Source organism: Engystomops pustulosus, chromosome 6, assembly GCF_040894005.1.
Source record: "Engystomops pustulosus chromosome 6, aEngPut4.maternal, whole genome shotgun sequence".
Lineage (NCBI taxonomy): Eukaryota > Metazoa > Chordata > Amphibia > Anura > Leptodactylidae > Engystomops > Engystomops pustulosus.
The window spans coordinates 73,780,528-73,802,878 of record NC_092416.1 but is presented as its reverse complement, the minus strand read 5'-3'; the positions used below and the strand labels follow the sequence as shown (position 1 = coordinate 73,802,878).

The following is a 22,351-nucleotide window of genomic DNA, read 5'->3' as shown; positions in this document are numbered from 1 at the left end:
TTATTCTTTGGGTTGATGCAATAAGGGGGGATAACAAATTTATAGGTTTTATAATGTTTTCATACGTTTACAAGAATCAAGACCTCTTGTACAAATTTTTTTATTTTGCCATCTTCTGGTGCTAATAACTTTTCATACTTTGGTGTAAAGAGCTGTGGGTGGTGTCTTTTTGTGCGACTTTTGATGATGTTTTCAATGCTACCATTTTTAGGACTGTCAGACCTTTTGATCACTTTTAATAGAATTTTTTATATTTTTCAAAATGACAAAAAAGTTCCATTTTGCTATTTTCCGGTGAAAAAAACGTTATTATATTTTGATCTGGCATTTTCAGATGCGGCGATACCTAATGTGTTTATGATTTTTATTGTTCATTTATATCAGTTCAACCAAAAGGGGGGTGATTTAAATTTTTACGTTTTTTAATATCATTTTTTTTATTTTTCCTATTTTTCCGACCCCCTATGGTACTTTAATCCTAGGATGTCTGATCGATCCTACCATATACTGCCATACTGCAGTATGGCAGTATATGGGGATTTTCCTCCTCATTCATTACAATGTACTAATCGCACATTGTAATCAATGGGTTAAAATGAGACAGCCTGGGGAGCAACAATCTTTTCTTTCTTAAGCTGCCGGCGAAGCAGCCAGTTGACACCCGCGATCAGTGGTGTTACTGGTAAGTGTTTGCTGCAATATGCAGAAAAGACTTCCCGGCTATGAAGTGGGCTCAGCCAGTGAGCCCTCTCCATGCATCCGGCGTGTCGATTACCTGTGCCGACCCTATGACTATCACCACTGCATGTTTGTACCAATTTGGATTTTAATGGAATAAAGCTATTTTTTTGATTGGATCCTTGAGTGCTGAAGCATTGCTAAAGACCCGACGTGTGACGTACTATTATGTCACATGTCGGGAAGGAGTTAAGGTCAATTATTGGAGAATAAGAAACTGGACAAATCGCAACATATGTGGTAACATAAAGGATGGACCCCCCTTCTGACAAAATGTGACAAAATAAAGCGCATTGGCACATTGCAATTTTTGAGCCTTTTTGGGGACATTTTAAATGGCCACCTGACATTTGCTTTTCGTCAGTAAGACAAATTTATCTTCTATTCCAGATGCGCTAAATGTCGCAAATGACGTTTATAATTTCAAATTGTCTCAATTTTGTGACATTTTTGGTGCAAAAAACTTCAGACTAAATCATACTTAAGGAGTGCTCCTATACCCGCAGGAGCCCTGTGTTGGTATACACCAGTCATCACCAGTCAGTGATCTACCCCAGCTATTTTCACAGTCCTGCTTCTACTTAAAAGTTACTTGCGTTAATTGCAGTGACCTGTAATTATACTGCACGCTATAGTATAAATGTGTACATATAATATAGTTATCAGTTCCTTACCTGTGTCATGTGTTCAGATTTCCACATTGGGGTCTGTAAAGCCTTTCTTCCCTTCATTCACCAGCACGGGCTTCTCTGTCCGGGTGTGCCAGACCAGGATCTAGAAACATTTAGGCATGTTATCTAATACATTCTCTATGCCATGTCATCAGTCCATAGAAGAGAGCATGGACATGGAAATCTAATAACATCTATAGCCCTTCAGACTCATTAGTATATTTTTGAAAGTTGATTTTAGAAGGAATGAGGTGGACAAAAATAACATTTTTGTCCACCAATGATTTTTACCTTGGTGGTCCTGAAATAACATGAAGATATTGACAACTCTGGGCTTTACCAAACCTCCAGTTTGCCCACCACTAGATGTTTATATTGCATATAGACTACCATAAAATATATATCACTGGCATCGACAAATAATCCAGAAAATGGAGGAGATTGTCTCTGTCTCTTTATTTATGGTGGACAAGCTGAAAGACATAAAATGGCTATTCTCCATGGTAATGTATAGGAATAAGAAGTCCTGCATAAAACTTTGCAATATCAAGTCACAAACAAAGGAACCAAGGTCCATTTGTTTGCAGCTCGTATGTCATTGGCATGAGAGGTCCACTCACGCTGCTATACTAGGAGAAAAGAACTGCCTGACCCCCAAATTGGTCTCTACAATTTGTGGCCCAGGCAGTTGGCTCACTCACAGGGCTGTGGAAACCACGTGTATGTGTATGAGCCCATAGAAATATATATATGTTTGTGTGCATGTAGCCTCACAGCTTTTCTACTATTAGCTCTATTGAACAATGATCATTTAAGTCTTCCAGGCAATGGTCTGCCATAGGAAAATTCTGTAGATAATGACTTTTGGACTATGCATTCCATTAGTAACATTCTTCCTGAACCCTGGGATGTTTACAGGTGGAGTTGTCCCCTTCCCGGTGCTCCCCATTTACCTTAGTGCAATTATCGGCTTTGGGCTCCAGATCATTGAGTGTGACCAGCTCTCTCAGTAAGCTGCTTTCTTGGTAGCCGCCTTTGACCCCTCGTAGCTTGAAATATGCCTGTGGTCGCTGGAGAATTAGCCGCAGGTTGACAGCAAAGCCCGCCATGTCTATCGCGAATGGTCTGTGTGGATCGAACACTGTCTTCCATCCATACACTTTACCAGCAGCGTTAACTTTGGGTGACTCATATCGCAGTCCTCCTACAAACGCCACCGGCCACACTGACACTTTCCTGGTGTTCCGCATCTAGAGACAACATATCAGTTTATCTTTTGCAACTTATAACCATGAGCTGTACTTACAAAGCTGCAGGCTTCAGAGCTGAAATCTCCCAAGATTCTCACACAAACACATATGTGATTGGCCACAGCCCGGCCATGCCTGGCATAGTTGGAGCATGGACAACTCGGTTCCAAGTCCACAACAGAAGAATATACTTTTAGTCCAGCTTCACACAACAATCCAGAGTAAATAAAGCGCAGACATTTATTTCATACTTTTAAAAGTTCATGTGTTCATCCGTTTTCCATGAAATTTAAATAGGCTGAAATAAATTTCTGCGTTTTATATGCCTTGGATTGTTGTGTGAAGCTGGACTAAAAGTATATTCTAGAATTGATTGGGCTTCATAGAACAATTGGGGTAGGGCCCCCCCATCCTTTACTGGGCCCATAGAATATAATACCCCCTCTTTGTGGGGCCCACATTGTCTAATTCCCCCCGTCTTTCAGCAAATATTTATATTTTTCAATATACTTTCATTATAAATTTCTGAAGGTTTATGTTTACATGTGGCGTTTAGACACGTGCGTTTTACATGTTACCATGTAATATGTGGCTGCTTTGAAAGCGTTTTATTTAATTGCTAGAAGTGTAAGCAGCTATGAAAATGTTAACACAGCTGCTTACACTTCTAGCAGTGAAGAAACATGCTTTCAAAGCAGACAAAACTCAGACATTTGGGTGCAATTTTCTGTTACGGTGTTCACAGACGGGAATAATATTTTTATATTTTGATAGAATGGCATTTTGGAGAGGTGGCAATACCTAACATGTTTATGATTATTATTGTTTATTTTTTTTATATATGGGTTCTAAGGAAAGGGGGGTGGTTTAAACTAATCCTTTTTTAATATATTTTTTTTACTATTATTTCAGACCCTCTAGGGTACTTTAACCCTGCATGGTCTGAATGCTACTGATTACTAGTACTTGTGTATTGCAGTATATATCAATTTTACTGATGATCTGTAATAGTCTGCCATCTACAGGCTATTGGAGATCATTTCACATGGCAAACCTATAAGTCTCTATGAGAATGTAGGCTGCCATGGCAACCAATCGTCACCCTCCGATGATTAACAGTAACAAACCGTAGGGTGCCGACACGCGTTCTGCTTGCAGTGCATTTTAAAACATTTCAATGTGTTTTCCGACGAAATACATGCGATCAGTAACTAGTACCACATGTGTTTGCTGCGAAAGTTCTCCAGAGGAAGATGGAACTTGCATAGGCTGAGCTACAGCACATGGTACCTGTAGGTTAGTGGCTGGCTGTATCCACGGGCTCTGCTACATCTCAGTATTGTGCCCTGCACACAGCCACTTAATTACCTCACAGAGCCATTGATTTTTGTGGGTGTTTTTACATTGGCTCGCATTTTCACTGATCCGTCTAAAAGTTTATTGGTTTGCAAAAAGCAAATGAAACATCTGTTTTTTTTTTTTTACTGATGAGGCTGAAAAACCAAGTGTGATGTTTGCAAAACAATGTTAACCCCTTAGCGCTCCGCGCCGTAGCTGTACTGCGCAGCTTCCCACTATTGGCGCTCAGCGCAGTACAGCTATTGCGCAGAGATGATGCCGGTTCAGCGCTGCATAGCAGCCAAACCGGCATCGTTAGCCGCGGGATTTCAACGGTAATCTACCGCTGACATCCCCGGTTTTGCGTTTATTTACAAAAAAAAGAAACATTTTGCCATTTTCGAAATTCAAAATCACTGCGTTTTCAGGCAGATCGATTTACCACCTAAATAATTTGCCGAATAACATTTCCCATTTCCCATAACATTTCCCGGGGGCGATCGCTGCTATGGCACCTCTGGGGTCCGATCGGGACCCCAGAGAAGCCTGAAGGCAGTGCCTTTAAGATGGCGTCTGTGACGTCATCTTAAAGGCAAAGTGTCAGCCTATGCATCTGCATAGGCTGGCACTGCTAATACCCTGCAATACATCAGTATTGCAGAGTATTATCATGAACAAGCAATCAGATGATTGATTGTTCATATCCCATGGTGGAGCAAGTAAAAAATGTAAAAAAAAATGTTTTTCAATAAAAAATAACTTTATAAATCACTAAAAATGCCCATAAGCCCCAAAACATATAAAGAGACATATAACGCTCAAAAAAGTCTAAATCATAACACAAACAAAAATCACCGCGTCCGTAAAAATCCATAGAATAAAACTAAATAACTATTGAACCCATATGATGAACGCCGTAAAACAAAACGTTAACCCGCCAAAAATTATGATTTTTACCTATTATATCCCACTAAAAATGCAATAAAAAGTGATCAACACTTATCAGCCAAAATTTACCACTAAAATGAAGTACAACATTTGGGGAAAAAACAATCTCAGAATCGCTTTGATAAGTAAAAGTGTTCAAAAGTTATAACCATATAAAGAGACGCAGGTCAGAATCCAAAAAAATGGGACTGAGCCTTAAGCTGTAAAATGGCTGCGTCCTTAAGGGGTTAAAGGGAACCTGTCACCAGGAGACCCATTTTTAGCACTCCCCCAGTCCCCACAGAGCATAGTACATACACTGCCAAAGTGTTTTTGTATAAAAAAATTGGTTTTACAGAAAAAAAGATATGTTATATTGTACCTTTCATTAGCATGTGCTGTGTGACTAGGCAGTTGCCCAATAGGAGGGGCTGGAAAGGAGCAGTTCCCCCCCCACCCTTGGGAAACATGTGACATTTTTAAATATATGAACAACTCCCGACACTCGGGATTGGCTGTAGAGGAGCAGGGGGCGTCGCTAAGCCAAGTGATGGGTGTTTTCATATATTTGAAAAGGTCACATGGAGAAGCTGTTCCCCAAGGGTGGGGGGGGGGGAACTGCTCCTTTCCAGACCGTCCCTTTTGGCAACTGCCTAGTCACACAGCACATACTAATGAAAGGTACAATATAACATATCTTTTTTTTTCTGTAAAACCAATTTTTTATACAAAAACACTTTGGCAGTGTATGTACCATGCTCTGTGGGGACTGAGGGAGTGCTAAAAAACGAAGAAAAACTGAGACACAATGCAGACAAAACGTAATGGATGCTCAACTGAAGCTGAGCACCAATGCCAATGTGAAAGAGTCCTTCCTTATAGATCCAGGAACCGAGACTGCAGTAATCTTCTTATATTTGTTATTCATGGCCTCCGTTCTTCCGAAATCAACTTTTCAAATTATGCTAATTAGACGAAGGCAGGTGTTGTAACTTCACAGGCTCTTACACTCCGCAGAGCATGTCTCGCCTCCCCCTGAACTTCCTGCTGCTGCTAGATTACACAGACAGAGGAAGGGGGGAGACTTGCTCTACTAATTGTTGTTAAATGAGTAGAAGGTACAGCATGGATAAGCTCTGATAAAACTCCCAGGCTTCTTAAAGGAAACCTACCATTTTATTTGTTGCATTCTGAAGCAAACATCCCTTGAGAATTTTGTAGCTACATTGATGCAGAACCATATCTTGGTTAATCCTTGAGCTGAGTGGTTTTGCTGATTTAAAACAATTCTAAAATTATAATGAAGCTGTCTCACTACTGTGGCTGGTTCAGCACTTCTCCTAGCACTAGCATTAGTAATTCACTGCTGCAGAGGATGATGTAATCACTGGGTTGTGCCTGAAGGCAGAATAATCAATTGCTGCACCATCCCCCAGCTGCTGTGTATGAGTGATCCAGCTCAGGTTGATTAGTCATGTCTTGACTAAGCTACATTTTGTAGTGACAAGTTCCTGTGTAAGGTGTTTATGTAGGCAACCAGCCTGACCCAGCTTTCCCAAAGACCTGAATTTTATAATTGTTTTCTCAGCAAAACCACTCATCTCAGGGTTTATCCAAGATATGATCCTGCATCAGTGTAGCTACAGCATTCTCAATGTATATTTGGTTCATAATTAGAGATGAGTGAACATACTCGTCCGAGCTTGATGCTCGTTCGAGCATTAGCGTACTCGAAACTGCTCGTTGCTCGGACGAATACTTCGCCAGCTCGAGAAAATGGCAGCTCCCGCCGTTTTGCTTTTTGGCGGCCAGAAACAGAGCCAATCACAAGCCAGGAGACTCTGCACTCCACCCAGCATGACGTGGTACCCTTACACGTCGATAGCAGTGGTTGGCTGGCCAGATCAGGTGACCCTGGAATAGACTAGCCCCTGCCTGCGTTGCTCGGATCATTCTGTGTCTGGATGCCGCTAGGGAGAGAGCTGCTGCTGGTCAGGGAAAGCGTTAGGGTGTTCTATTAGAATAGTGTTAGGCAGGAGTGATTCAACAAGAACCCAACAGCCCTTCTTAGGGCTGCAATAACGTTATACTTTTTTTTTTTTTTTATTTGCAGCGAGTACCATATTGTGAGGAATTTGCAGGGGGACTTGCTACCGTTGTGTTTAGCTCTTAGTGACACACATATCCACCTCAAACACCAAAGTGGGACAATTTATTAGGGGTTTGATTTCAATTAGGCACAGTCTGCCATTTACTTTTTATTTTACGTTTATTTTTTTTAATAACTCAGCGTCATCTCATCTGGCATAGCAGTGTGCTTTCATACTTGGCTAGAAAATAGCCATAGGAGAATCCAAACGACTTACTTAGGTCTACAATAGCGTTATATATATTTTATTTCTGGTTGATCTGCTGGTGGCTGTCCTTGCTGCAGTGCATCTACTACCAAATTGTGGAATTTGTAGTGAGACTTGCGACCTTTGTGTTTAGCGCTTAGTGACGCACATATCCATCGCAAAGACCGAAGTGGGAAAATTTATTAGGGTTTTGATTTAAATTAGGCACAGTCTGCCAGTTTCTTTTTATTTTACGTTTTATTTTTTTAATAACTCAGCGTCATCTCATCTGGCATAGCAGTGTGCTTTCATACTTGGCTAGAAAATAGCCATAGCAATAGGATAGCATCGTTTGGTTTTAAAAACTAAAAAACACAAAAAAAAAAAAACACAAAAAAACACAAAAAAGTTATAACTTTCATTTTCAAAATGTTTAACCCGAGGGCTAGGGGTAGAGGGCGGGGACGTGGGCGTCCAACTACTGCAGGGGTCAGAGGCAGTGGTCCTGGGCGGGGTGAGACACCACCTGCTGATGAGGGAGCAGGGGAACGCCGCAGAGCTACACTCCCTAGGTTCATGTCTGAAGTTACTGGGACTCATGGTAGAGCACTGTTGAGGCCAGAACAGTGCGAACAGGTGATGTCGTGGATTGCCGACAATGCTTCGAGCAATTTGTCCACCAGTCAGTCTTCCACGCAGTCCACCCATGTCACCGAAATCGGCACTCCTCCAGCTCCTGCACCTCAGCCTCCTCCCCCCCCAGTCTGCCCCCTCCCAGGAAAATTTGGCATTTGAACCGGCATACTCTGAGGAACTGTTTTCTGGACCCTTCCCACAGTCACAAACCACTTGTCCGGTTGCTGCTGAGCAATTTTCCGATGCCCAGGTTTTCCACCAGTCGCAGTCTGTGGGTGATGATGACCTTCTTGACGTAGTGGAAGAAGTGTGTAAAGAGGTGTCCGACGATGAGGAGACATGGTTGTCACACAGTGGTGAAGTTGTTGTCAGGGCAGGAAGTCCGAGGGGGGAGCAGACTGAGGGATCGGAGGATGATGAGGTGACAGACCCAAGCTGGGTTGAGAGACCGGGTGAACACAGTGCTTCTGAGACGGAGGAGAGTCCTCAACCAGAACAGGTTGGAAGAGGCAGTGGTGGGGCCAGACGGAGAGGCAGGGCCAGAGCAGGTGCATCAGCGCCAAATGTGTCACATAGTGAAGCTCCCGTGGCGAGGGCTAGATTTTCAGAAGTCTGGAGGTTCTTTAAGGAAACACCGGATGACCGACGGACTGTGGTGTGCAACCTTTGCCAAACCAGGATCAGCAGGGGTTCCACCACTACTAGCTTAACTACCACCAGTATGCGCAGGCATATGAATGCTAAACACCCCACTCAGTGGCACCAAGCCCGTTCACCTCCGGCCGTGCACACCACTGCTCCTTCCCCTGTGTCAGCTGATAGTCAGCCCCCTGCCCAGGACCCTGGCACAAAAACCCCATCGTCGCCTCCACGATCCTCCACAGCATCCACCAGCGTTCAGCTCTCCATACCCCAGAGGCTGGAGCGGAAACGGAAATATAGTGCAACCCACCCGCACGCCCAAGCCCTTAATGTCCACATCTCCAGATTGCTTAGCCTGGAGATGCTGCCCTATAGGCTAGTAGAGACCGAGGCCTTTCGCAACCTCATGGCGGCGGCCGCCCCTCGGTATTCGGTCCCCAGCCGCCACTACTTTTCCAGATGTGCCGTCCCAGCCCTGCACCAGCACGTGTCAGACAACATCATCCGTGCCCTGACCAACGCCGTTTCTGACAAGGTCCACCTGACCACGGACACGTGGACGAGTGCTGCCGGGCAGGGCCACTATATATCGCTGACGGCACATTGGGTTAACTTGGTGGAGGCTGGGACCGAGTCTGACCCTGCGGCTGGTCATATACTGCCGACGCCGAGGATTGCGGGGCCTACCTCGGTCCAGGTCTTTCAGGCCTACTATGCCTCCTCCTCCTCCCACCCCTCCTCCACCTCCTCCAAACTACCATCCGTGGGCATGGCGCCATCAGTCGCTAGCTCTAGGCACAGCAGCAGTGCCGTCGCTAAGCGACAGCAGGCGGTGCTCAAACTGTTGAGCCTAGGCGATAAAAGGCACACCGCCCAAGAACTATTACAGGGCATCACGGCGCAGACTGATCTGTGGCTGGCACCGCTGAACCTGAAGCCAGGCATGGTTGTGTGTGACAACGGCCGTAACCTGGTGGCGGCTCTGCAACTCGGCAGACTGACACATGTGCCATGCCTGGCCCATGTGTTAAATCTGATAGTTCAGCGTTTCCTCAAGACATACCCCAATCTGTCTGATTTGATCACGAAGGTGCGCCGCATCTGTGCGCATTTCAGGAAGTCCAGAACAGATGCTGCCACTCTCAGGGCAGCGCAGCGCCGCCTCCAACTGCCCACTCACCGACTGTTGTGCGACGTGCCCACGAGGTGGAATTCAACATTTAACCATGTTATCCAGAGTTTACCAGCAGCGCAGAGCGATTGTAGACTGCCAGATGTCAACTTCCACCAGAACTGGTAGTCAGGTCAGTCAGCTTCCTCAAGTCTACAATGAGGAGTGGACGTGGATGTCTGATATCTGTCAGGTGCTGAGTAACTTCGAGGAGTCAACACAGATGGTCAGTGGCGATGCCGCCATCATCAGCCTCACCATCCCGCTGCTTGGCCTGTTGAAAAACTCTCTGATCAGCATGAAGTCGGAAGCTTTGCGCTCGTCACAAGAGATGGGGGAAGAAGATTCCCTTGTTGATAGCCAAAGCACCCTTAGGTCTGTTTCTCAGCGCATATCGGAGGAGGTGGAGGAGGATGAGGAGGAAGAGGAGGAGAATGTTGGCGAGACACAAGAGGGGACCATTGTTCAGTCCTTCACTGTTCAGCGTGTATGGGCAGAAGAAGAGTTGGAGGAGGAGGAAATGGACAGTCAGGCCAGTGAGGGGAGTGAATTCTTACACGTTGGTACTCTGGCGCATATGGCAGATTTCATGCTAGGTTGCCTATCCCGTGACCCTCGCGTTCAAAGAATTTATTCCAGCACCGATTACTGGGTATTCACTCTCCTGGACCCACGGTACAAGCAAAATCTTTCCACTCTCATCCCTGGAGAGGAAAGGAGTGTGAGAATGCATGAATACCAGCAGGCCCTAGCGGCAGACAGCGCTAGCGGCAGAGTGCGTAGTTCTGCGGGACAAGTAGCGAGGGAGAGTAGGCGAGCAGGCAGCTTGTCCAGCACTGGCAAGGGTACGCTTTACAAGGCTTTTGCCAGCTTTATGTCACCCCAGCAAGACACTGTCACCTGTCCCCAGTCTCGGCAGAGTAGGGCTGATCTTTACAGAAAGATGGTGAGGGAGTACGTAGCTGACCATACCATCGTCCTAAATGATCACACAGCTCCCTACAACTACTGGGTTTCAAAGCTGGACATGTGGCACGAACTGGCGCTGTACGCCTTGGAGGTTCTTGCCTGCCCTGCCGCTAGCGTGTTGTCCGAGCGTTTTTTCAGTTCAGCTGGTGGCATCATCACCGATAAGCGTACACACCTGTCGACTGACAGCGCTGACAGGCTGACGCTTATTAAGATGAATAAAGCCTGGATTTCTCATAATTTCCAATCTCCACCAGGTGAAGGAAGCTCAACCTGAATAATTTATGCACTCCTCCTCCTCATTTTCCTCCTTCTCCTCCTCTTTGTACACTAAAGCAGAGGAAACTGGCTATTTTTTTAAGGGGCCACTGGCTCTAGCTATAGTACTTTATGCATTTAATTTTTCTGGAGGGCCACCTACCCGGTCCTCTGTTTTAAACAATTTTTGGGAGTGCCACATACAGGCACTCAATCTATTCAATTTTTCTGGAGGGCCACCTACCTGCTCCTCTGGTTTGAAAACTTTTTTGGACTGCCACATACAGGCACTCAATCTATTCAATTTTTCTGGAGGGCCACCTACCTGCTCCTCTGGTATGAAAACTTTTTTGGACTGCCACATACAGGCACTCAATCTATTTCATTTTTCTGGAGGGCCACCTACCTGCTCCTCTGGTTTGAAAACTTTTTTGGACTGCCACATACAGGCACTCAATCTATTTCATTTTTCTGGAGGGCCACCTACCTGCTCCTCTGGTTTGAAAACTTTTTTGGACTGCCACATACAGGCACTATCCAAATTAAATTGTCTCCATAGCAGCCTCCACACGTTGTCTCCATTGCTACCTCCAAAAGTCGTCCATATAGCTGCCTCCATACATCGTCCCCTTATCAAACGAGGTGTGTCAGGCAGAAATTTGGGTTGTTTTCATGGATTCCACATCAAAGTTGTTAACTTTGTCGCCACCCTGCTGTGTTATCCACGAAATATACTGGCAAACTTTTATGATTAACCAATATTATTTCAGCGCTTCTTGCGCATCTGTTGATTACACTGCTGTGTAATCCACAAAATATACTGCCAAACTTTTACCATTTACGGATATTATTTCAGCGCTTCTTGCGCATCTGTTTACATTCCCCTCACCCGCCATATCCCAAACTTATAAGAACGCTACTACACTTAACTTGGTGGAGGCTGGGACCGAGTCTGACCCTGGGGCTGGTCATATACTGCCGACGCCGAGGATTGCGCGGCCTACCTCGGTCCAGGTCTCAAATACCTCCTCCTCCTCCTCCCACCCCTCCTCCACCTCCTCCTCCTCCGAATTACCATCCGTGGACATGGCGCCATCAGTCGGTAGCTCTAGGCACAGCAGCAGTGCCGTCGCTAAGCGACAGCAGGCGGTGCTCAAACTGCTGAGCCTAGGCGATAAAAGGCACACCGCCCAAGAGCTATTACAGGGCATTCCACATCAAACTTGTTAACTTTGTCGCCACCCTGCTGTGTAATCCACAAAATATACTTGCAAACTTTTATCATTTACCAATATTATTTCAGCGCTTCTTGCGCATCTGTTTACATTCCCCTCACCCGCCATATCCCAAACTTATAAGAACGCTACTACACTTGATCTTATACAAAAGGTTCTTAGAAGTGCTGTTTGGGGAGTAGCCTAGAGACAGGGGCTTGGATTGGCGAAAGCTCGCCTGGAAGCGGAGCGCCAGCTCCATCCCAAGATCCAACTAACATAGTTTTAACTGCAGCACCTTTAATCTACTACTAGTTCACTGCCTCCATACATGGTCCCCTTATCAAACGAGCTGTGTCAGGCAGAATTTTGGGTTGTTTTCATGGCTTCCATGTTAACTTTGTCGCCACCCTGCTGTGTAATCCACAAAATATACTGGCAAACTTTTATCATGTACCGATATTATTTGAGCGCTTCTTGCTCACCTCCTTTGGTTCCTCTCTGCCACCCATTGGTTTGAAGCCTGAGTCCATTTAGGGTATGTCGCCATGCCACTCTCTAGCCTGCCGCTGCTGCCGCTGCCTCTGCATGCCGTCCCCTATAGTGTCAGGGTCAATTATTGGATGTTTTAGATGCTATCTAGCTTCATTCTGTCACTCTGTCATGGCCATGCTGTTGCCCATAATTTTGGCATAATGGTGCGATTAAGCAGCCTCAGAGGCATCCATGCATGCTGCCCCTGCTGTTTCCTGTCCATTTCCGTGGTGTTTCCATCCTTTTCTGAGGTTCCCAGGTGTTTGGCCAAGCTTCCCTGTGCAGAGCCTTGGTCCCCTTGAAAAATGCTCGAGTCTCCCATTGACTTCAATGGGGCTCGTTATTCGAGACGAGCACTCGAGCATCGGGAAAAGTTCGTCTCGAATAACGAGTACCCGAGCATTTTAGTGCTCGCTCATCTCTATTCATAATGCATCAAATCAAATGGTAGGTTTCCTTTAATGCACATTTAGCATAATTTTAAAAGTTGTATTTAGAAGGAAGGAGGACATGGATAACAAATATAAGATTACCACAGTCACAGTGCATGGATCAATGAGTAAGTGTCCCTGGTTTATCATGCTGGACTTTGATGGTATTTCCTTTAATGTGGATAGAGCCTCAGTAGAGAAAAACTCCACTGATAGCAGCGAGCAGCGCTGGGTACATTCAATCCCTTCATACACATCAGGCAGCTGGATCTGTAATAATCACAGTCATTGTGTTTGATGCTTGTCAGTCACATAATATGCTGCTGCCAGTTACTTTATTCTCTGTCCTCTCCCACATAAAACGTTGGATGTGAACACAAAGCCCTCCGAATGTGTTCCTGATCCCCATGGCTGCAGCATGTGCCTCTCTCTTCTCATAGACCTATTATGGGCTGTTGAAATTCTATTTTTGTTGACGGTAAACATTTAGGGGGCACCTGGGTATAATGCATCTTCTCCTACTAATTTATAATTCATTGAGTCCTAAAGAGTTACTAATGAATTATTTCAAACACCAAGAAATCAGCTAGACCAGAGGTGACTGTCAGGATTCTGGATGCGTGGATCCACTGGACCAGCGTGGGAGATGGCACTAGCCGACACCAGGAACATCAGCAGACACGGGTAACAGAAGAGGGGGCTGTGGATGCAGTCCATAATTAATAAATAAGGGAGCAGAACCGCCAGAAGTGGAATCCAGGGAATTTTAGGAGAATTCTGCCCATGGAAGAAAAGAAGCTCAGTTGTCCTGACAAGCAGACACAAAGTGACGGAGGTAGCAACCCAATGTCTGATTCACCCTCTCCACTTGGCCGTTAGACCGAGGGTGATAGGCAGAGGAAAAGTCCAATTTCACCTGCAGTTGGTAACACAGAGACCTCCAGAACTTGGAGACAAACTGAACACTTTGATCCGAAACAATGTGCTGGGGAAGGACATGAAACTGGAACATGTGCTGGACGAAGAGACTGGTAAGACGTGGAGCAGAAGGCAGACCTGACAGAGGGACAAAATGGGACATTTTAGAAAAGCGATCAGTCACCAACCAGATGATAGTGTTGCCAGATGATGGCGGCAGATCCATAATAAAGTCCATAACCACATGACACCTCGGGCAGGTAGGCACGGGTAACAGAAGACCAGCAGGTTTTTGTCGTGAGGGCTTATTGCGGGCACAGGAACCCACAAAATCCTGAACATCCTTGACCAAGTCAGGCCAGCAATAGAATCGGGAAATGAGGGCCACAGAGCGTTGCACCCCAGGGTGCCCAGCCACACGAGAAGAATGTCCCCAGGTCAGGATCCTCTTTTGAACACCAGGTCTCACATAAGTCTTGCCAGGAGGTAGTTGCCAGAGGTCCACCGGCGCTGCCAGCACAAGTCTCTCTGGATGAACAATTTGTCTCGGAGCAGAGGACAAGGTTTCCAGGAGATAGTGCCATTCTTCCAAGGCAAGCTTGATAGCCAGAAGCTCATGATCTCCAATAGAATAGTTTCTCTCTGTGTAAGAGAAAGTTTTTGAGAAGAATCAGCAGGTGAGAGTTCGGCCCTTAAGCCCTTTCTGGGTAAGGACCCCTTCAGCTCCCACTAAGGAAGCATCAACTTCCACAAGGAAAGACTTTTTTCAGTATCAGGTCGGGTAAGAACTGATACAAAGGAAAAGGCAGTCTTTAATCTTGTGAAGGCCTCCTTTGCCACTGGAGATCAGACCCGAGAATTGACACTTTTCTTTGTAAGGGCCACCATTGGGGCTACCAGAGATGACAAATGTGGGATAAATTGTCTATAATAGTTTGCAAAGCCCAGAAATCTTTGAATGGCACATAGTCCCACTGGGTGTGGCCACTGAAGAACCGCATATAACTTGGCAGGATCCTCTGCAAGCCTTTATCGGAGATTATGAAGCCGAGGAATGGAAGGCTCTTCTGATTAAACTGGCATTTCTCCAGTTTGGCGTAGAGATGGTTAACCCTGAGGCAGCTGACACTTGCCATACATGGAACTGGTGGGACTCGAGATCTGCAGAATACACAAGGATGTCATCCAGGTATACCACGACACAACTGTAAAACAAGTCCTTGAAGATGTCATTGACAAACTCCTGAAAAACGTCTGGCATACAAACTCCTGAAAAATGGCAGGTACGAAGTCCAAAAGGCATAACTAAGTATTCAAAATGTCTATCACTCGTCACTTTTCCTGATGCAGATGAGGTTGTAGGCCCCACAAAGATCCTATTTGGAGAAAACTCTCATGACCCGTAGACAGTCAAACAGCTCCATGATCAGCGGCAGAGGGTAGCGATTCTTAATGGTGACCTTGTTAAGACCGTGATAGTCAACACAGGGGCGGAGAGAACCATCCTTCTTGGTGACAAAAAAGAAATCTGCGCCAGCTGGAGAGGAGGATCTGCGTACGAAGCCCCTTTGCAAATTCTCTTTGATGTATTCAGACATAGCGGCAGTCTCAAGAACCGAGAGCGGGTACACCCGTCTCCACGGAGGAGAGGAGCCGGGCAGCAGGTCGATTGGGGCGATCGTAGGGACGATGTGGAGGAAGAGTCTCAGCCTGCTTCATGGAGAACACATACGCAAAGTCCAGGTATGAAGCGCTAAGCCCCTCTTGAGGCTTGGGAGACAACGTCGAAGTCCTGAGAGGTAGCGGACGAGGAATCTCCTTACAGTGGAACAATCCGGACCCCAACGGAGAATCTCCCCAGAGGACCAGTCCAGCACAGGGGCATGATGCTGCAACCAGGGGAGACCCAGCAGGAGAGCAGAAGTTCATTGGGGTAGCACAAAGAAAGTCTCTCTTTGTGTAGGGCAACAACTTGCAGGAGTAGGTGTTCTGTGCGGAACCCAATAGGTGCAAAAAGAATCTGACCGAGGCAATGGACAATGGTTTCTCAAGACAAACCACTGGAAAGTGATGCTGGGAGACCAGGGCAGCATCCACAAAGTTCGCTGTAGAGCCTGAATACAGGAAAGCAGAAACCTGGACCGGGTCACCAGAACCAGAGCCGAGCAGCACGGGAATGTTCAATCTTGGAGAAGCCTCTCTCTCACCTAGGGACGCTTCTCCCATTAAGCCTAGGTGAAAAAGTCCTCCCGGACACTGGGACGAATGGGGCACGTTTTGAGAAGATGTCCAGGAGAGGCACAATTTAGGCAGAGGTTCTCCACCCTTTGTTACGGAGAAAGATAGGATCCATCCACTTGCCTGGGTTCCTCAGCAGCATGGAAGACCAGGGTCTTTGAAAAACAGGGGCAAGCGATATAAGCGTTGGACCCGAGGTTGGGCCTGTTCCAAGCGTAGTTCATCTGAACGCTCTGTAAAAACTTATATCTATCCGAGTGGCCAGTGATAAGATCACTCAGGGTAGACGGCAAGTCCCGGGCAGACAGAGCACCCTTAATGTGACCAGAAAGTCCTTTTTTAAAGGAAGCCATCAAAGCTGCTTCGTTCCAGGATAACTCAGAAGCCAGGGTGCGAAAACAGACAGCATAACCACCCACAGATGTGTCTCCTTGCTTCAGATTCAGCAGTGCCTTCTCCACCGATGATGCAAGGGCAAGTTCCTCAAAGACTAACCGGAACTCAGTGAAGAAGGAGGTGATGTTAGCCGTAATAGGATTCTTCTTGTCGCAGAGGGGTGTCCTTCCAAGACAGAAGACTGAAAATGCCACCTTGGATCGCTCAGAGACAAACTGTGAAGGCATAAGTTCAATATGCAGGGAGTTCTGGTTGAGGAAGCCCCTGCACAGTTTGGGATCCCCTTCATATTTGGACAATAAGGAAAGTCTCAACCTGGGTTCACCAGGAGGCAAGCAAACAGGAGGAGCTGCTGACGCTTGCTGTGGCGGATGCAGCTGGGAAGTTCATAGATGTTGCAGCATCATGATCTGATCGTGCAGCGGACCTTGTACGTTGATTCGCTGGGACTGTCGAGCCAGAAGAGTGGTGATATCTGCCAGCTTAGGGAGCGGAACCTAGGCGGGATCCATGGCCAGATCTTACTGCCACTGGACCACTGCGGGAGATGGTACTAGCCAACATCTGGGACCGGAGTCTAAGTGGCACCTGGTCTTCACCAGAGCCCGCCGCAAAGCGGGATGGACTTACTGCAGCAGGGTACCACGAGGTGTGCAGTGGCAGCCAAGGTCGAGATAGCTTAGCAGGAGACAGGTCAGGGCAGGTGGCAGAGATGCAGGGTCAAGTCCAAATCCGGGGTCAGCAACGTGAGGTCCAGGCAGATGGAAATGGGAGCACAGGCACATGGGACACAGGAACACAGCAACGCAGGAACACAGCAACACGGAGGAATTCTGGTAACACAGGAACACGGGAATACACAGGAATGCAGGAATATCACAGGGGAGCACTCACAATGGCGTGGGCACACAAAGATCCGGTGTGGCAGGAAGGGAGGTGCCGGATTATAAGGCTCCAGCCTCTTGATGTAACCGGCGGGGTCCTGCGCAGTGCATATTTCTATGCCAGGCCCTGCCTGGTGTAGAAACGCAGCCGCCAAATTTTCACATGTGAAAATTCGGCCGCTGCAGCGAGTGCGCAAGAGTGCGACAGTAATGCCCAACGCTGGCCCACTTCCAGTGGGCCGTGCTCTCTGCCTGGCTGCCCTTGCCCCAAAGACGTAAAGGTGGCAGATTGGGGAAAACAATCACAAAAAACTAGAATTTGCGATTATTTCAGGGCTTCTGCGTAAATATCCCACACATACTCACATTTTGTGCAATAAGCTTCTGATGTTGGCTATGTTGTAAGTGTTCTCCCTACCTGCTTGTCCCTGTAATTAATCTCCTTGGGATTTTTTTTTTAAACAAAATAATTGCACATCATACACCGGGGGGCGTACTGAGTGACCTTGCCCTTTTTTTTTCCGTCATAAATCTGGCTTTACACAGCACTGCACTAGCAGTCGTTCTATGTTCAAGCCACTGTTTTTGAGTGGCAGGAATAGGCCCGTGCGATTGCAAAGCAAAAAGACACTTTGTGATTTGTTTGCCACTTTTATACGACAAAAAAAAATCAATGAAAAATAACCCCATGAAGTATATACATAAATAATGGGGCAAATTAACTAAGAACAGTGCAAACTGTATATACTGCAGAAGGTGCCAGATTCATAATTTCGGAAAGAGTTCACCATTTTTTTTTCTTTGGGTGAACCGTTAACATAGGGCGTGTGCCACATTTCTGTTAAATTTTGCATGATAAACCTGGCTCATGGTCCGACAGAGCACTGGGAGACCCCCTTCGGTGCAAACATTTGAGCTGTGTTAAGACTAGTGCAGCCACGGCACAAAACTGTCGTATGCAACAAATGTGGTGCGGACACTTCTTAAATAGCTGTGCAAGCAGTTTGCACCTAAAAGAACGTGCAAAGTTTTGACAGAAAACTGGCGCACGGCCCTTAGTAAATGTTGTATAAATATATCACATTATTAGACATATAGTATATACACCCTATATACACATGTATACAGTATAAACAAACCATATACTCAGATACATACCATATATATACCTTATATACATACAATACAATCTATAGACATATATATTATACACACCTACAGCATTTACACACAAATATAAAGAATATACACATTACCATACACACATATGTATGTATTCTGGCTGGCAGTCTTCTTATCCTGGGGCACAGAAGCTACTGACCACACATGGAAAGTAGATGGCAGGGAGTAGAGATCCCTAGTCCTTCCATCCTGCTGTCTCTTACCCTGACATTTCTTATCTGAGCTGCTGATTCCTGCTGTGTACTGTGCAAGATGTGCACTGTTATATACATATTACACTATACAATGTGCAAAATAATATGTATATAATGCTGCACATCCTCCATTCTTCTGTGTGTAAGGTCAGGCTCCCTTACACTCCAGGCCCTGCAGCCCGGTTGTTAGGTCCCTGCTAGTGATGATCAATACATTTATGGAAACTAGCTCTCCACCTCTGTGACTTTATAGAATTCATTTACATACCAATTCAGCTGTACAGACAGGCTCCCTTTCATAACTCCATCATGCTTTACCCTGCAGTTTATTTTATTTTGATTGCAAACATATACTTAACAATTGCAGTTTATGTCCCCAAAAAGTTAGTGCATGCAGAAAAGGTTTCACAAAATAACTCCACAGACAGTAAACTCACCTCCTCGAAGAGATCCAAGCTGTATGTGTTGTCATCATCTGCAAAATATACCACTCCAAGCAAACTGCTGTTTTTGTTATAAGTCTCTCTAAGCCAGCGCAAGGCAAGGTTTCTCTGCATAGTCCCTCTGGGTATTCGTGGGTCCCGAGTATCTCCCCTCAGTTTATAGTTACGGGGTGTCTCCACATTAAGATGGGTGTAGTTGAGACCAGATTCCTGTAGCAGCCGAGTAACAAGAGGGGTGCGCCGCTGAGAGTCTTCCACCAGGATCCAGTGCAGATTGGGCACATGCAGTAATGTGTTGGAAAGACGGGTCAGTTCAGCTTTTTGGACTGGTCTACTGTAGGTTGGGGTGATAACATGGATGGTTGGGAGGTTACCCATCCAAGGTGGTGGCCGAGTGTATACATACTCAGTTCTTACAACTTCTACAATATCCCTCTCAGAGGAACAATACTCCCTTGACTCGGAGCCTGGACTTGCATCTCTGCGGCCGTCACTCCCGTCCTCTGAAAATACATAAAACAATATAATCCCAAGAATGCCAGAAAGGAAATATCAGGTTATATTGCACCAGCAGACTCTATATGATCCTTGTCTTTAAATTTTGGTTATCAGAGAGGCTTTTAGCAACTACTGTATATAATACCACCTGACACCAGATCTGGGTAATAAATAGGTGTAGTAACTGGGGGTGTGGATGGAGAAATTACAACCAGACCATGGTGCCTGATGAAGTCCCAAAGTCACTAGTACAATCAGTACCATTAATGGGGTGTAATAGGTGTAATAGGACAATTCAATCTATTCTTCCTGGACTTCTGGTCATAAAACTCTTTCTAGTGTTGAAAAATTCTAAAAATATTCTGACACCTAATCATTCAGCCAATATAGATATAGATAAAAGATGGTCACAGGCATTAGCGATTAGTTCATCTGGTTTTAAGTAAAGATCCACCTATTTTAATTTAGTGGTTTAGTTATGCAATGATAAGACTATGGTGCCTATTTGTGCCAAACATGGTGTCGGCTGAGCCAAGTCATGTAGTAGTCACAATATGGTTTAAGGGTTGCTTTGAAAATCCACAAATTTCTTTAATAGCAAGGTCCTCCATTAGGTGCATTTTGGGGACAAGGGTCAATGCCCCCAGTCCAGTAGCATGGGACCGTACAGTTATAGTGGATTGTCCACATACATTCCAGCAGCACGTGTGAAAACATATCAAAGGTTTATGATCTGGCCTTAAATTAATTTAGTGGAACAAGATAGACAAGAACAAACTGCGGAAACCAAAATCACAAGCAGATTTTTAAAGCGAATGATGGGGATGGTAGTGAGCATGAAGATGAAATAATACTACGGTAGTTATTAAGAACTATCTCATATTCAGAGGATGGTTGATAGAACATCTTAATGTGTATACAACATGGGGTGGGGGTTTCGGGGTGCTGTGCTGCAAATAATTAAAAGTGACAGTCACTGTTCCAACAAATACTTATTGTACTGCTCAATTTAACAGCATGTATTGCCGATGATTGTCACTACAGTGTACACAGTGACCAGCAAAATGTTGTTAACATGCAACGTATGACAATCAATGTTCGTACTTATTGACTACACTAGTAGAATAGTGAGTACAGCTCTAAAGTATAAAACTGGCTGTGACTCGGGGTCAGGACTGGATTAATAAAGTACTGTATGAGCACAATTGTTAAAAACTAGTGCAGTCTGTACTACGTGCAGTTTGCGCGTGGAGTGTTCAGAGAGGGCAAGAATAATCAAAACTTGTGCACCGTCTTCATTCTGAAAGTGTGCACCATTGTTTTTAAATTTTTTTTTGAGCACTTTGTTAATGCTGCAGAATTGTGGTGCAAACTCTAACTAAGCACTAACACGCCCCCTTAAGGTGTCATTTTTTCTGTCTTGTTGGACATCGTGCAGCTCTGACACAAAACTGGCGCAGACACTTTATAAATACATGTGCAAAAAGTTTGCATGTTCTTTTTAGTGCAAAGTCAGAAAACTGGTGCAAACACTTTAATAAATGACTATGGGGCACATTTACTAATGTGCCTGTGTATACTATACTATACTACTTACTAATGTGCCTGTGTATACTATACTATACTACTTACTAATGTGCCTGTGTATACTATACTATCCTACTTACTAATGTGCCTGTGTATAATGCAGGGTGCATCAGATTCATGAATCTGTTTCTCCCTGCAGAGTGCACCACTTTTTTCTGTTCTGTCTTTACGTGGGCCGTGTCAAACACTTCAGTCAGACTTGCATGTTAAATTTGGCGCACAGTCCGACTGAGCACCGGTATGCCCCCTAATTGTGTTGCATGATGCAAGTGCGCCACAAAAGGGTCATGTGCGATACATTTGTGGTGCAGACACTTCTTAAATACCTGTGTAAGCAGTTTGCACTAGAAAGAACATGCAAAGTCCACCAGAAAACTGGAGCAAAGACCTTAGTAAATGTTCCCCTATGACTCCTCTAGTAGAATATTGGAGGGGATTTATCATGCCTTGTAAGTTGGTTTTCTAGTGTACAAGGCATTAAAAAGTTGCAATTGCTGGTGCACAGTCATGACATGCAACTCCCCTCCCCCTTTGAAAAGTGGATGGGAAGGGGCAAGGAGCAGGGTAGAATTCCTATAGCTTGGCACACTTTATAGCAGAATTGTACGCCAGGCAGGACCCATCGTAGAATTCATCCAGGGGAAGGATATACAATACATTCCCCCCATTGTGTGCAGCTTTGGAGTATAATACAGGATGTACATAACAGGATAAGTAAATGTACATATTCAGTTATTCATCTTGCTAAATAGTGAGTGCAGCTCTGGAGTATGATTCAAGATGTAATTCAAGATCAGTGAAAGTTATAAAATATATATTTTATCTTATGTAGCCTGTATATGTAACATGTAAAATGTATTCTGCAAATTAACAAAATGTCATCTCAACTAATAAAT

The 22,351-nt window shown here is 45.2% G+C and overlaps 1 protein-coding gene across 5 annotated transcripts in view; it reads right to left on the bottom strand.

Annotated features, from left to right (window-relative positions):
* The window catches only part of B3GAT1 (beta-1,3-glucuronyltransferase 1), a 161,659-nt gene that overhangs the window by 2,078 nt on the left and 137,230 nt on the right, over positions 1-22,351 (bottom strand). For all 5 annotated transcript variants that reach the window (XM_072156552.1, XM_072156549.1, XM_072156551.1 and 2 more), the window contains 3 exons: positions 19,365-19,873; positions 2,363-2,659; positions 1,413-1,512 (listed from right to left, as the gene is read on the bottom strand). In XM_072156552.1, the coding sequence (XP_072012653.1) occupies positions 1,426-1,512; positions 2,363-2,659; positions 19,365-19,873 (893 nt within the window). In that variant the 3' untranslated portion in view covers positions 1,413-1,425. The remainder of the gene's footprint in view (positions 1-1,412; positions 1,513-2,362; positions 2,660-19,364; positions 19,874-22,351) is intronic.